General features: G+C 36.0%; 2 protein-coding genes across 2 annotated transcripts; both read left to right on the top strand.

The window, feature by feature from the left end:
- The first annotated feature begins 3,491 nt into the window (after positions 1–3,491).
- Positions 3,492–6,813, top strand: LOC125191166 (translation initiation factor eIF-2B subunit epsilon-like). Its single transcript, XM_048088657.1, has 2 exons — positions 3,492–3,531; positions 4,617–6,813. Exon 2 carries the CDS (start codon positions 4,641–4,643, stop codon positions 6,618–6,620), a length of 1,980 nt encoding a protein of 659 aa, XP_047944614.1. The 5' UTR covers positions 3,492–3,531; positions 4,617–4,640; the 3' UTR covers positions 6,621–6,813.
- A 1,477-nt stretch (positions 6,814–8,290) lies between these two features.
- On the top strand, positions 8,291–11,424 carry LOC125190072 (probable LRR receptor-like serine/threonine-protein kinase At4g31250). The gene is made up of 3 exons (XM_048087269.1): positions 8,291–8,933; positions 9,570–10,133; positions 10,492–11,424. The coding sequence occupies exons 1-3, from the start codon at positions 8,291–8,293 to the stop codon at positions 11,166–11,168; spliced, it is 1,884 nt and encodes a 627-aa protein (XP_047943226.1). The 3' UTR covers positions 11,169–11,424.
- Positions 11,425–14,867: the final 3,443 nt, after the last annotated feature.

The following is a 14,867-nucleotide window of genomic DNA, read 5'->3' as shown; positions in this document are numbered from 1 at the left end:
TGATTTATTTTAATGTAGATAATGGCATTTGGGTGTAATTTTAGTGAATAATGGGTTAAAATTTTGTGTCTAAATATGAAAAATTCTAAATGTGACTATAAATGTGGGACGGACTTTTATGGCAAAATGTGACTATAAATCTGGGACGGAGGGAGTATTATTTAATAATTTTAAACTGATTTTTTACAGAAATTTATGAAAAAACAAAAATAAACAAAATTATATAGTATTTTATTATAACTTTATGAAAAGAACAAGACTTTTGTGAATCTCATGGTATAATTCATCAAACCTCTTGCTCTCACACTTCTCAACAAAATGGGGTAGCTGAGCGCAAGCATCGTCATATTTTAGATGTTGTGCGTACTCTTATGTTTCACATGAATGTGCCTAACACATTTCCTAAGGATAGAAAACACGGTTGATTGCGACTGCGACTAGAGGGAGGATTAAAGAAAGAAAGGGGAAAACAACGAAACTCGACCATAGCTCAAAATAAATGGAATGGCTTGAATAAAATCAGAGTATTATCTCAACAACTGACAACTCGAAGGAATACGATTTCTCATCAATAAATGAACTCAAAAGAAACAGCATTCAGCACAAGCATTCGAGAGAAGAATGATACCATGTATGAAGACATAATATATTCAGAATCTTTTATTTGTTATCTTCTTCACTTTTATGCTCAACACCCATCGCGCTCGTCACAGCTCAACATGCACATTTTTAAAAAAGAAATGCTGGGCTGAGTTGTTAATATATCTTTATTCTTTCAGCTTTGCCGAAGAATGATGTGTTGCTTTGAATTGGATAATTTTATTAAAGCGATATTTTTAATTAGATGCAAATAATTTATTTAAAGATCAAATAGTACTAATTTAATTCCAAGATGTCTACAATTTTTTTTTATTAGAGTAGACATCTTTCATTATACAAAGGGATAGTTTTTGGGAGCTAATTTTGGCGGGAAAATGATAAGGAAGGAAAAATTTGGTTGTATTGTCCATTTTTTTTTTATGCAAAGCTGCACAAGTTAATAGGGCTGCAGCTGCGTGTATATATAGCTGTGTGTATATGTATGCATAATAGACTTTTGTATCTTCTCCAGAAATTTTGCTTCTTCCCAAGAAATTACTCCTATTTTGCAGGTCTTCCCAAGAAGTAGGTTACATAGGAAGTTTGAACACTATGATAAATATTTGATGAAGTGATACACAAAACAGAATTAGAAGTACTACTATGGAGTGCTCCTTATTTTGTCTTACTCAAATGGCCACTGGTGTGGTTGAACCAGCGGATGAACACCTTCCATCTCGGCAGATCCGACCATTCGCCCACGCTTTTCAATGCCTCGCTCTATCTGGAAGATGGAGAAGCGCCGGAAACTAAAGCAGCAGCATCCGCAGCAGACGAATGTTGTCACGTAGAACGTCAAGGGAATCTTCGTCTTAAGCGGCGAGTTGTGCCATCGAATAAGCTAAATCAAAAGGAAAAACCCAACTGAGAGGAAAGAGGGTGCCTGAAGAATTCGCACCTACATATATATTATTTAGTTAATTTCAGGTTTGCATTTAAATTGATTGAGTTTCGGTCATCTGCAACTCCTAATTATATCTCTTTTCTGTAATAATTTACCTGAGGAACCACTTTGTCATTGAACTTTCGAAATTGAATTGGGCAGGAAGTCGGCGACAAGGGATAGAGACGGTGGAAGAGGTCGATGGTTTTGGTGGAATCGGAGGAAATGGGCTTCATCAACTGGGTTTGTTGTATTTTCGAATTGAGGCAATGAAATGAAACAGAGAAAAGGTTGAAGAGAAAGAAAACAAAATTTTTAGGTTATTATATTTAATGACTTGGGCTATATTTGTTCAATTTTGTGTTTTAATTATTTCTTAACTTTATGTATAATTGTTATTTTAATTAGATGGGTGGCGGTTTTCAAGTATTACTAACTTTTTATTTTGTATAATTTGTGAGATTAGTATAATAATAATAGTATGATATTCAGTTTAATTTGATGGGTGGCGGTTTTTAGTATTAATTTTTTATTTTGTAATAATTTATGAGATTAGTAGTAGTATAATAGTATGATATTTAATAGTAATAAATTTACCAATATTTATGAATTAGGATTCCTTTTGTATTTTGGTTTTTGAGTTTTTATATCATTTCTTTTGCTCAATTTTAATAATGTTGTACTTTTGAAAAGTTATTATCCTTATACGGTCATATTTAGTGTATCAATCTTGAGTAATGTAAAAGGGAATTCTCGAGCATCGCAAGTGACAGAATCATCATTACAGCCTAATTACATTAGAAGAGTTAAGTTAGAGAATCAGATAATCCATCTTAGCATTCTTCGAAAAATAAGAGAACGAAGGTGTTGTGCGAAAGAAATTTGTGACAAAGAAAGAAAAAATTAACAAGAGAAGAAATCAGTCCATCACCCATTCTGGCGTTCTCATTTTCCTATCGTTGCCTCCACGAAGCCAACATGCTCACTTCTCTCAAACGGTGAAAGACACAAAAATCGTGCACACACAACCACATGCACCTACAGAACCACAACCAAAACAAAGTGTATATTTTTCAAAAATGTGGGTAATATATATTAGTAGTATTTTTTTTTTAGGGTTGCTTTATGTTCATGTTTTTTATATAGTCTATTCGTTCAATAAAGATGTCTCACTTTTCTTTTGAGTTTGTCTCATTTACCGTATGTGGAAGCATAATTGTTCTATTTGAAATAAGTATACATAATTGTTCTAATCAACATATGTATCGTTGTTAAATTTGTGGTTGTCTGATCAACATATGTATGCATGTAACACTTGTGGTTTTTATTAATCCTCATTTATGTTGATTTATTGAGAATATGTAATGAGCACGTAAAAATTATTTGGCCCGTGCATAGCACGGGTGTTATAACTAATTTTGGATAATACTACAGTTGAATTTGGTGGGAGAGAGAAGAGAAATCGGTTTCTCCTGTAGAGATACATAATGAGAATGATTAATATTTAATTTAATTTAATTTATTGATAATAATAATAATAATAATAATAATAATAATAATAATAATAATAATAATAATAATAATAATAATAATAAAACAATCAAATTATAAAAGATATGACGATATATACTCCATGGTAAAAGAAATCTTTAATAAATTAAAAAAATAAATCAAATTATAAAACAATCTAATCCTAACAATATATGGAAATAATAACGGTAAATCACATTAAGCCATAGCAAAAGATTAAAGATATGACAAAATAATAAATAAGATATTCTAAATCATGAGAAAATTACGAATAAATTCTTCTGATTACCAAAAAAAATAGAAACTCTTTCCATTTTAACCTATTTATTAAAAATAAAACTTTTCATGAAGTAGGTAATTATATTTATTCTTTCGATTATACTCCAAGTCCTATATAAGGGGGTAGAATACATAACTCACAAATATCAAATCAATAACACTCCCGCCGGAAAATTCATCTTCTCCGGCTCCGATTTCTGGTGCGCGTCCATTTTTTTATCATTTTTTTTTTGTTTGATTTGCTGATTTTGGCTAATTAGTTCAATTTCGCCTACGCTGTTAATTTTGCTTCGTTGTTTGCGTAGTAACTAGCATCTAATGGTGGAATTTTAGCCCTGGTTATGTTGAATTGCCACAGCTAGATAGTGTGCATGCTAAATTTGTACAGTTTATAACTTGATATCGTCTTCATTATTCAATTTGCCGGAGTTTTATAGTTGTATAGTTGATATCGTCTTCATAATTCAATTTGCCGGAGTTTTATAGTTGTATAGTTGATATCGTCTTCATAATTCAATTTGCCGGAGTTGTATAGCTGCATAGTTGATATCGTCTTCATTGTTCAATTTGGTAGATGCTAAATTGTTGATATCGTCTTCATTATTCAATTTGCTACTATAAGTCTATAGGTTTGTGTTAAAATGACAACTCCTCTTAAAATGACACCGTGACACCACTTATACAACAATATTATAAACGCTACACAACAATATTCAATATGGTAGACAGCAATCTATAGATTACTGTCTAACGTGTTGGATATAGATTGCTGTATAAGGTGTTAAATATTGCTGGCCTTCTTTTTTTATCCTTGAAATTATTTTTTTTGGCCACGTGACAGCTTATTATTCGTCCACGTGTACAAATGATTGGCTAGGAATGTGGTATGGCCTTATTTTAAGGCGTGGTGGCACCCTAACACTCCCCTTAAGTCTATAATATCATTGATCACAATTCATTACCCTTAGTATTGAAGAAGTCTGCTCTCAGTTTAAACCAAAACTTTAACAATCAATCCAGTCGCTTTCTCGTATTTAGTTTTTCAGATACACCAGTCGCAGTTTATCGAGTGCTATAAATTCTGTTCTAAAAGACTTTTAAGTTTATAGTAGTATCCTGGCAAAAGAATTATGGCATGGTGCTCATTTGTGTAATGGTTGTGTACATTGTACTTGTCTCGTAGGCATGGCATGATTTGGATTTCCTCCCTTCCTTTCTTTTATGTAAATTCTCATAAATCTTTCTTGCGCACTCACTTTTGGCTTTCTCGTGTGATGCATAACAGCTGCATAAATTTGGTGACTGCGCAATGGTGGCGAAGAAAGTGAGCAAGGGAGGCGGAGATGCAGGAGGGGAAGGGCCCTTGCAGGCCATCCTGTTGGCCGATAGCTTTGCCACTATGTTCCACCCTATTACCCTCGAACGCCCCAAGGTACTGCTGCCACTGGTGAACGCACCTATGATTGAATACACCTTGTCGTGGCTTGAATCTGCTGGAGTTAAGGAGGTTTTCGTGTTTTGCTCTGCTCATGCCAACCAAGTGGTTGACTATTTGGAAAACTCCAACTGGCTCAATCAGCCAAACTTTTCTGTTTCTACAATCAAGTCTTGCAAAGCCATGGGTACTGGAGATGCTCTACGCTCGATATATGATATGGATGTGATACATGGAGATTTTGTTCTTGTAACTGGGGATACTGTGACCGACATGTCACTAACCGAGGTTCTTAAACAACACAAAGAGAGAAAGAAAAGAGATGAGGTTCTTAAACAACACAACGAGAGAAAGAAGAGGGATAGCATTGCAGTAATGACTATGGTAATCAAACAGTCAAAGCCGTCGTCTCCAGCAACAAATCAGGAGCTGTTTATGGCAATTGACCCTGAAACCAAAGAGCTTTTATATTATGATACTTCAAAGTCTGATACGACTCGCACTCCTCTTCTCAATGATAAGCAGGACTGCTATATTGACATATGTTCTCCAGTGGTTCTGGAACTTTTCAAGGACTATTTTGACTACCAGGATTTACGCCGTCTTGTCCAGGTGTTACTTGATGATGAACTTGAGCGTTACAAAATTTTCACCCATGAAATTCATTCAAGTTATGCAGAAAGGGTGGAGAGCTACAGGAGCTATGACACTATTAGCAAAGATATAATACAGAGGTGGCCTTCTTATCCTGTTATTGGAAGTGGCACCACTATTGGAAAGCACTCAGAAGTTTCCAATTCTGTCATTGGTGAAGACTGTGTCATTGGATCAAATGTTTCAATTGATGGATGCTACATCTGGAATAAGGTGAAGATTGAGGATGGCTGTAGATTAAAGCATGCAATAGTGTGTGATGGGGTGACCATGAAGTCCGGAGTGGTTCTTGAAGCTGGCACCGTATTATCTTTCAATGTCGTAATTGGGCAAGATTTTGTTGTGCCTGCTTACTTAAAGGTTTCTCTACTCCAACAGCCTGTCATACAAGACTCAGACAGTGATGAAGAGCTTGAATATTTATATGCTGGTTATAGTAGTGGGAACGTAGAAATCACATCGGTATCTGACTTGCAAATGCAGGCTGCATCTGAGGTTGGCGGGGCTGGTTTTATCTGGTCAGTTGGTGAAGAAGAACGGAGGCATTCAATGGCGCCAATTTCTGCCGATCAGCTTGTTGAAATGATCACATCTGCCACTGATGAACTGGATATATCAAACGCGGAAAGTACTTCAGAAGAGGTGGGACTCGATTCTGGCGATGAATCTGATTTCAATGGAGATATATCAAATTATGCCCGTTTCGAAAAGGAGGTTGAGGCATTTTTTCTAAAGACTATACACGAAGATATAGAAGAAGAGCGTATAATATCAGTAGTTACGACACTGAGGTTGTTGTATGAACTGGATTCTACTCATTCTGCCAGCGCGTTGTTCTACGCGATGATGAAGTATGCCGTGGACACTCCCCATGATAACTCTGCATATGAACTGTTTCAGATCACTGATGGTGTGATTGAACTTTGGGGAAAGCTTTTGAAGTATTTCCTGCCTAGCATAGATGAAGAGATTGAGGTGCTACTGAAGTTTGAAGAAATGTGTGTAGAGTCTACAACAGAATATGAATATCTATTTCCCAAGATTTTGCATCTTCTATACGACAAAGGCATTTTGCAAGAAGACGCTATACTATGTTGGGCATCGGAAAAGGAGCACGCTGATGAGTCGGATAGGGTTTTCGTGAAGAAGGTAGAGGAATTTTTACAGCGGCTCAAGGAGCGTCGGGAGAAGAAGGTTTAGGAGTGATGTGATGCTTCTCTCTCTGTTTTGATACAAAAAACTTACAAGCCAAACAAGGATGCCTATATTACTTTTTTTTTTTATTAGAGAAGACATTTTGGTTAATATTAGAGTTGAATTTGGACATGTTTTAGAATTTTTGTAGAGAACTTTTTTTTAGATTGGTACTACTAAATTACATTTATTGTCAATATTTTTTAAAATTGCGTCAAGTGATTCAACCTCTCAATCCATTAAAATGTTTATCAACTACATTTTTCAAAATCATAACTATATATGTAAGTTTCATTTATTACATTCCAGTTAGACACTTTGCACGTATTTGTAAGTGAAAGAGTGATTAATGAGTTAATATAGGATTTTACGTTAGGAATGTATCTTGATTTGGATTGTTTGTGGATGGTTCAAGGCTGATTTGGATTTGTTGTATTTTGTTCGGTTTGCAAGATTGTATCCGGGATTAAATTTGTAGTGTGTTTGGTTCATGAGATTCAGTCCTGCAACTCAATCTCTATCCCTAGATGGATTATAATGAGATAGTTAGTCATAGTTAACCCTTTGTGACTAAAATAATCTTATAACTCAATCCTAGATTATATCTTGATATTATTATTTTATCTTGGAAACCGAACACCACCTATATATAATTTGGAATGGAATTCTTTTGTTTAGTTCGATTTGTGGCACAAATCATCCTTGAGTGTGGTTGAGGAGAAGATTAAATTTCAAGATTATTCTAAAATATGAATTTTGTAGTTTTATGAATTACAATGTGCCTAAGTATCAAGTTTTATGATGTTTATGCATCGTATTTGGAATATGTAATTAAGAAAAAACGGAAAGAAAAATAAGAACTTATGAATAGTGTAGGTGAGTTTTTTTTTTATTTTATTTTATGAATGGGCAAATAAACATAAATTTTAAAGGTCCTTTTATGGTGGACTCAAATCCGTGATCTTTTGCTCGGGCTCAACGTACTCCATCGCTTGACTAACACAAGCACACATAAGTGATGTTTTCTTAGTGTTCAAAAGTACGTCAATAATATAAGTAAATTCAACTTCTCAGTGGTCAGCGTTGTGGATGTCCACACGCACAGATTACATTTCTTGGGTTCTCCATCTCTTTTACTGTTCATGAAAAAAGGCTAAAAGCAAAGCTCCAACATTAGAGTTGGAATCATCGGCAAATATGACAATTGTCTCTCATGAAATATCACATATCATTTATTTACACTTCAAGAATCTTGTTTTATTCTGCATAATCTACTATAGTTACACTTCACAACTCATTTCATTAACAAATCATGCACATCACTAATATATATATACCCCAACATAATTCTCAATAAAATATGATATCACAACATAGTACATGCATAAACATCATGACAACTAATCAATGCAAACACTCTTTACAATGAAAAATACTCACATCCTTACCAATTCAAACTCATCAAACCATATAAAAAAATAAACACATCACATAAAGAAAAAACCACACAAGCCGGCCAAGATCATCAACAGCTAATCATCCACCATTTCTGCCGACTTTGTCAATCCCCATTTTCCCTATATCCTTCATCTCCAACAATCCCCCTTCATTACATCAAACAACCTTAAAAAAAGGAAATAAAATTAACACAACAACAAACATAGTAGCTTCCAAACATGATCATGTCTCCCACAACCAATCTCTACCTCTCCATCCTCCTCCTCCTCTCCCTCACCGTCTCCGCGGACGACACACGCATCCTCTTCGACTTCATCACAAACCTCACCAACACCCAAACCCTCAACTGGGAAACCATCCCAGCGCCCATCTGCGCCGGCAACTTCTCCAACTGGACCGCCGTCCTCTGCAGAGACGGCCACATCTCCGGCCTCCAGCTCGAGAACATGAGACTCTCCGGCCCCATCAACGTCCCCGTCCTCGTGCCCCTCAACCTCTTCAGCCTCAGCCTCGCCAACAACAGCTTCTCGGGGCCCTTCCCCGCCGATATAAACAAGCTCACGCGGCTCAGGCGCCTGTACCTCGGCCACAACAAATTCAGCGGCTCGATCCCCGACAAGGCCTTCAACGGGATGACGGCGCTGAAAGAGGTGCATTTGGCAAACAATGGCTTTGTGGGGAAGATTCCGAGCAGCTTGATAAGGATGCAGCAGCTGTCGAATCTCTCGTTTCAGAATAATCAGTTTGAAGGGAAGATTCCGGATTTTTGGCAGGAGGGTTTGCTAGCGAATTTTTCGAATAATAGGCTTCGCGGCGCCATCCCCGACGTCCTCAGCTATGAGAATGCAAGCATGTTTTCTGGTAATTTTTTCTTTTTTTTTTCAAGTCATGGGCTTTGTGTAGACTACAGAGCAGTCTGCACAGGGGCATATGAATAGCCAACAAGGGTTTTCTGGTATTTTTTCTTTTTTTTTCAATTCTTGGGCTCTGTGCGGAGTGCTGCAGAGCTGTCTATACAGGGCGTAAGTAGCCAATAAGGGAGCGTCTCGTGGCAAATAAGAATTTATATTTAGGGTGCTTCCCAAATTTAATCTATAGATTCATTTAAATTATGTTTTTTTTTTTAATTTAAAAAGTTTTTGTGGGACATGATCTTAACAATTGATATGACACGTGGATACTATAGGTCTGAATAGAATTTATAGTCTGTGTTGTAAAAGTGCTTATGCATCATTTTGATGAAAATTGCATGGTGTAGCAAGAAATGGTTGTAAAGTGAGGAGGGAATATTTAAGTGAAATGGGATGCACGTTGAAGTAGGAAATAATGCAATAGAGGTCAACTTATTCAATCATGCATCATAAATTTACAATAGTAGTATGTGCTTACAACAACTAGTATAGTAGTATTAGTATTTTTGGAGGGGTTTAATAATGTTTTTATGTTGTCAATTTTTTAAATTTATTTGATGTCCTAACCTTGTTTGTCACCAAACAGGCAACCTCGGCCTATGCGGCCCTCCTTTATCTCCATGCCCGAAGATATGGTACAGGAAAACCGCGTTCATCGCGGCCGCATCCGCATCCGCGGCCGCGGCCGTCGCCTTGATCTCGATCCTCCTCCTCCTGTGGCGCCGCCGGCGAACACGGCCGCTGAGGTACCAGAAATCAGTGAACCAATTCAAAAACGAAGCTACAAAAACAGAGAATTTCAATGCCATTCACGACAAAACAGAGGAGCTAGGGAAGATTCAATTCGTGAGAAGCGGGAGAGAGAGATTCGAGCTCGAAGATCTGCTGAAAGCCGCCGCGGAGGTTTTGGGAAGCGGAAGCTTCGGTTCTTCTTACAAAGCTCTGCTTCTCACCGGAAAGCCCTACGTTGTGAGGAGGTTCAAACAGATGTCTAATGTCGGAAAAGAGGATTTTTATTACCATATGAAGAAATTAGGGCGGGTGACGCACCCGAATCTGCTGCCGTTGGTGGCTTTCTATTATAAGAAAGAGGAGAAGCTTCTTATCAGTGATTTCGTCGAAAATGGCAGCTTGGCTAGCCACCTTCACGGTACGTTAAGGTGTTTTTGATTCGGTTTGGTTTGGTTATTTAAATGAGTTCAATTTTGGTCCTAAACATATGACCAAAATACGAATTTGGTTCAAAACATTCACTTTTTGAAAAACAAACTAATGGTCATGTCATTGTACAATTAGCGTTGACGGTTAGTTTTCTGACGGTTAGCTTTCTGACGGAACCGTAAAAAAAATGACTACTTCGTCGACATTTTCATTTGTTATGGATCTGTTTTTCATAAAGTGAATGTTTTGGACCAAATTCGTATTTTGTTCATATGTTTATGACCAAAATTGACATTTACGCTATTTAAATTTTGTGTATTTTACTTACTCTGTTTTTACGAAAACAGGGAAAAGAAAACCAGACCAGCCCGGGTTGGACTGGCCGACCCGGTTGAGAATCGTGAAGGGCGTGGCGAGGGGGCTCGCGCATCTGTATGCAGAGTTCCCCTCGCTCGCGCTCCCCCACGGCCACCTGAAGTCCTCGAACGTGCTGCTGGACAGCGCGTTCGAGGCGGTGGTCTCGGACTACGCGCTGGCCCCTGTGATCAACAGGGACCACGCGCAGGAGTTCATGGTGGCCCACAAGTCGCCCGAGTCGATGCAGAGCGACAGGGTGACGCGGAAGACGGACGTGTGGAGCCTGGGGATTTTGATACTGGAGGTGCTGACGGGGCGGTTCCCGGCCAACTACCTGAAGAGCGGGCGGGGGCCGGGGGCCGACCTGGCGACGTGGGTGAACTCGGTGGTGCGGGAGGAGTGGACGGGGGAGGTGTTCGACAAGGAGATGGGGCTCGGGAGGAGCTGCGAGGGGCAGATGCTGAGGCTGCTGAAGATCGGGATGTGTTGTTGCGAGTCGAATGTGGAGAAGAGGTGGGGGATGGACGAGGCGGTCGCGAGGATCGAGGAGTTGAAGGAGCGGGAGGGGGACGAGGATTACTCGTCGTACGCGAGCGAGGGCGAGGGCTACTCGTCCGCGTCTCGAGCCGTCACGGATGATGATTTCTCGTTTTCTAAAGCAAGTTGAAGAGCGTTCTATTTGGTGTATCCAAAGAAAATTTTATTTTTTTAATATCGAAACAAAGGTTTTTTTTTTTTTGTATGTTATTTAGTTGTGGAGAATAATAGTATGATGATAATTTTAGTTACTAATAAGGTTGGTTGGTTTATTTGATAAGAAAAAACAAAGATGAAAATATCGATAAAATGAGTTCGCCACTGTTGAAATAAATAGCAAGATAATGGATTCAAAATTTTCTTCACAAAGTGTAGTACGAGGTAGTTTGTTGAGAAATGACTTGATTGTAATTGATCCATTTGGGTATATAGTTTATTTATTTGCACACAATAAATTTATTAATGTAGTTTGGGCCAGAGTTACCACAGCCCACAATCATTTATTAATATAGTTTGGGCCTCTCCTTTTATTTTTAAGTAATGAGTTTCTCCAATAATAATAAATAGAATAGAATTGAATAGAATAGAATAGAATACTCTTATAAAGCATGAATAAATTTATAAAGATAGCACATCAAAAAAATGAAAAAAACTGGTTAATCCCTACATCTCTATACAATGATGGATCCAACTGGAGTCAGTGATATATGTGGATCGATCCCACCGCTGACCCATAACACATAGAAAACTCCATTAAATTCGGTGGAGTTGCTGTTGATCTCACAATGCGGTAGCTCCGCCCTAATCATAAAGGTCGATGTTCATATTCGCTCCTCACCTACCATCGATTACCAGTGTTGACCATTATGTTGTCTCTATCTCTAGCGCCGTCGACAACCTTCTTCTTTGTATTCAATCTCACGAGTTTCATTTGCTAAATTTGCAATTGTGTCTCTAAGTAGAAAGGATCTTCATTATATACCTACCCTAATTATTAGGCCGAACAAGCTCAGATTTATATTGCCGTTGATAAACTTCAATTAATATACTAAAACGCCGAACTAGCTTAGATTTATATTGCCGTTGATAAACTTGAATTAATATACTAAAACGTGAGTGTTAACTACCACCGACTAGTATACCATATATAATTATACATCCAAATCTTGGTGTTGCAAAATAAAACTAGAAATGTATAAAATATTACTCCCTCCGTCCCGGATAATTCGGGTCATTTTGACCGGTCCCGGGTTTTAAGAATTGTAATGAAAAGTGAGTTGAAAAAGTTAGTGGAATGTGGGTCCTACCTTTATATATTAGTTTTATAATAAAATGTGAGTAGGAATGAGTTAGTGGAATATGGGGTCCACTACCAAAAATGGTAAAAGTGAAATGAGACAAATTATGTGGGACGGACCGAAATAGAAAACTGGGACGAATTATCCGGGACGGAGGGAGTATATAGTATGTCCGAAAAAATCAAGATATAATTCTAATTTTACTAGATTTTTTATGCTCAGCAAAATTAATTGGTTGACGTAGTATTATTATATTTTAGAGTAATATTTGACGAATGTGTAACAAACTCAGGAACTAGTTGCTTTCATATATCCAACTTAAATGACTGACATTTTAAATCTTTGACCTCGAAAATATCTAGCTTTTCCTACAACACGTACATAATCAGATATTTAATATAAACAAAATTTAGAACGCGTATGTTACTTAATTTCAATAGTTGCATTTATCTAATAAGCAAATCGATGAACTTTGTAAAACAATAGTACTCTATAAATAAATTATGCATTAAATTAAATTCATAGTCATTAGTTGCTTGTAAATAAGCATTAAGTAAACCCACTCAATTAATATATAAGACACTTTTCTTATAATCAATAAATTCGAAAAATTGGAAATCACGTATGCGATCTGAATGTGTGAATTATAATGCTAAAATAAATAATTAAATATTTTAAAATATATTTATGTAGAAATCATCGAAGAAATTCGAATATTGACCGATTAACGCTACAACAAAAAAAAATTCATGGGGTTATGTTTATTATTTAATTGGCGACAATAGATAACAGAAAAATTATTGTTGCAACAAAACTTTTTCTTTTTGTTCAATTTGTTGCAACAAAACTTACGTATATTTGCAACAACAATTTTTCTTTCTTATCAAATAATAAAGTTTAAAATTAATACCTTTGGATATTATTTTAGCTTATTTATTTATGTGTTTGGGTTACTTTCTAATTACTCCTACATGATATTGTTTTTAAGTTTTTGTACAATAAACTTTTCACTTTGTCGTTTTATGTTTTCAAAACTTTATAATCTCCTTGATAATTAAGATGGCCTTTGGTGTCACTCCAAAGTCCATTAAACTTAAATTTAATACTCTACTTTGCAATTGATGGCAACCGATTTATGCTGATGCCAACATTTTTAATTGTCTTTTTATATGAAAATAGAACATGCTAAATATAATATGCATGAAAAAAGTCAGCCTACGTGATCATACATAATCATAAGGGTTGTTATAATTAGTGGGGCTTTTTTGCGTGCTGTAATTCGTGGTTGAGACTTAATTGAACTATAATTAAATCCAATTAATTAATGAATTTGCAATAAATAAGTTTAAAAAACACGTGTATGTCACTTATATATATGTTATTTGTTTGGTGGAAACTCTGAAGTTACACACTAGAATTAGTTAGGTCTAATACGTAACGCAAGATAACTGCAATTTGAAACTGCAATCCACTAAAATTAAAAATACAAGCATCCTATTTTATGAAAATTTCACTCATATTGTTTATAGTTTTGAGGGAACTATTGATCACATATATATACAATTGTCACGATTTGTAACGATGTAGTATTATTTTATCAAAATTATTCAGCTTTTACATATAATATATTGCTATTAATAAACGTTGTTTAACGAGTATTGAAGTGTCCGTTAAATAAACAATGTGCCTAGTAAAATAGAATTGATGAGGTTTTACCGAGCATCAAAAGTGCTCGCTCTTACGATCCTCGCTACTTCATCGAGCAACAATTGTTGGTAAGTAATAGCCTCTTTATGGAGTATTTCGGACGGAAAAAACATTTTGTGTGCATATTTTCTTATCTTTTGAAATAAAATCCTCATATTAGACAATGATTTTATTTTTATTAGACATAATTTATTTGTACTTCTGTTTTTAAAGCTCATTACCGTAAAATAAAAAGAAAAAAAACCATGAACTTAATTTATATCGCACAACAAATTGTTAGGTAGAGAATTTTCTTAACATGTCAAGTTCAGGTTAGATCTTATTGAGTTCGATCGTTGTCACGTTAATCCAATAATGACCAAATCCACATAATTTGCCACTCTAGCTAGGCGTACATATCTATCTAATTTTTTACTTAAATAGTTGGAAACTTATGCTATGTAACGTGTTAAAACAAAATGTCTGTAAAAACAAGGCTAGATGCATTCATGGTCATGTAAAAGGGCATTTTGAAATAAATTTATTATTGGACGGGTCATAACGTTACATGGTTAAATGCATTCATAGTCATGTAATATATTGGTTTCATGATGAGAAATGTAGTGGAATTAATGGTAATCCTAGTTCTTTATTGATAATCGTTACAAGATCATATAGTATAATAAATGTGTTCAATTAATTTACAAATATATATGGTTTGTGTCCACTCACTATTCCACTCAACCACGCTTACTAAATTTGGAGCAATTTATTAACCATACATTGTTTTCTCATTAAATGATATATACACATAGTATATTATTTTGTGTGAGAAACACACACTT

Source organism: Salvia hispanica, chromosome 5 (genome assembly GCF_023119035.1).
Source record: "Salvia hispanica cultivar TCC Black 2014 chromosome 5, UniMelb_Shisp_WGS_1.0, whole genome shotgun sequence".
NCBI lineage: Eukaryota > Viridiplantae > Streptophyta > Magnoliopsida > Lamiales > Lamiaceae > Salvia > Salvia hispanica.
This window is presented reverse-complemented; position numbering and strand designations above follow the sequence as displayed.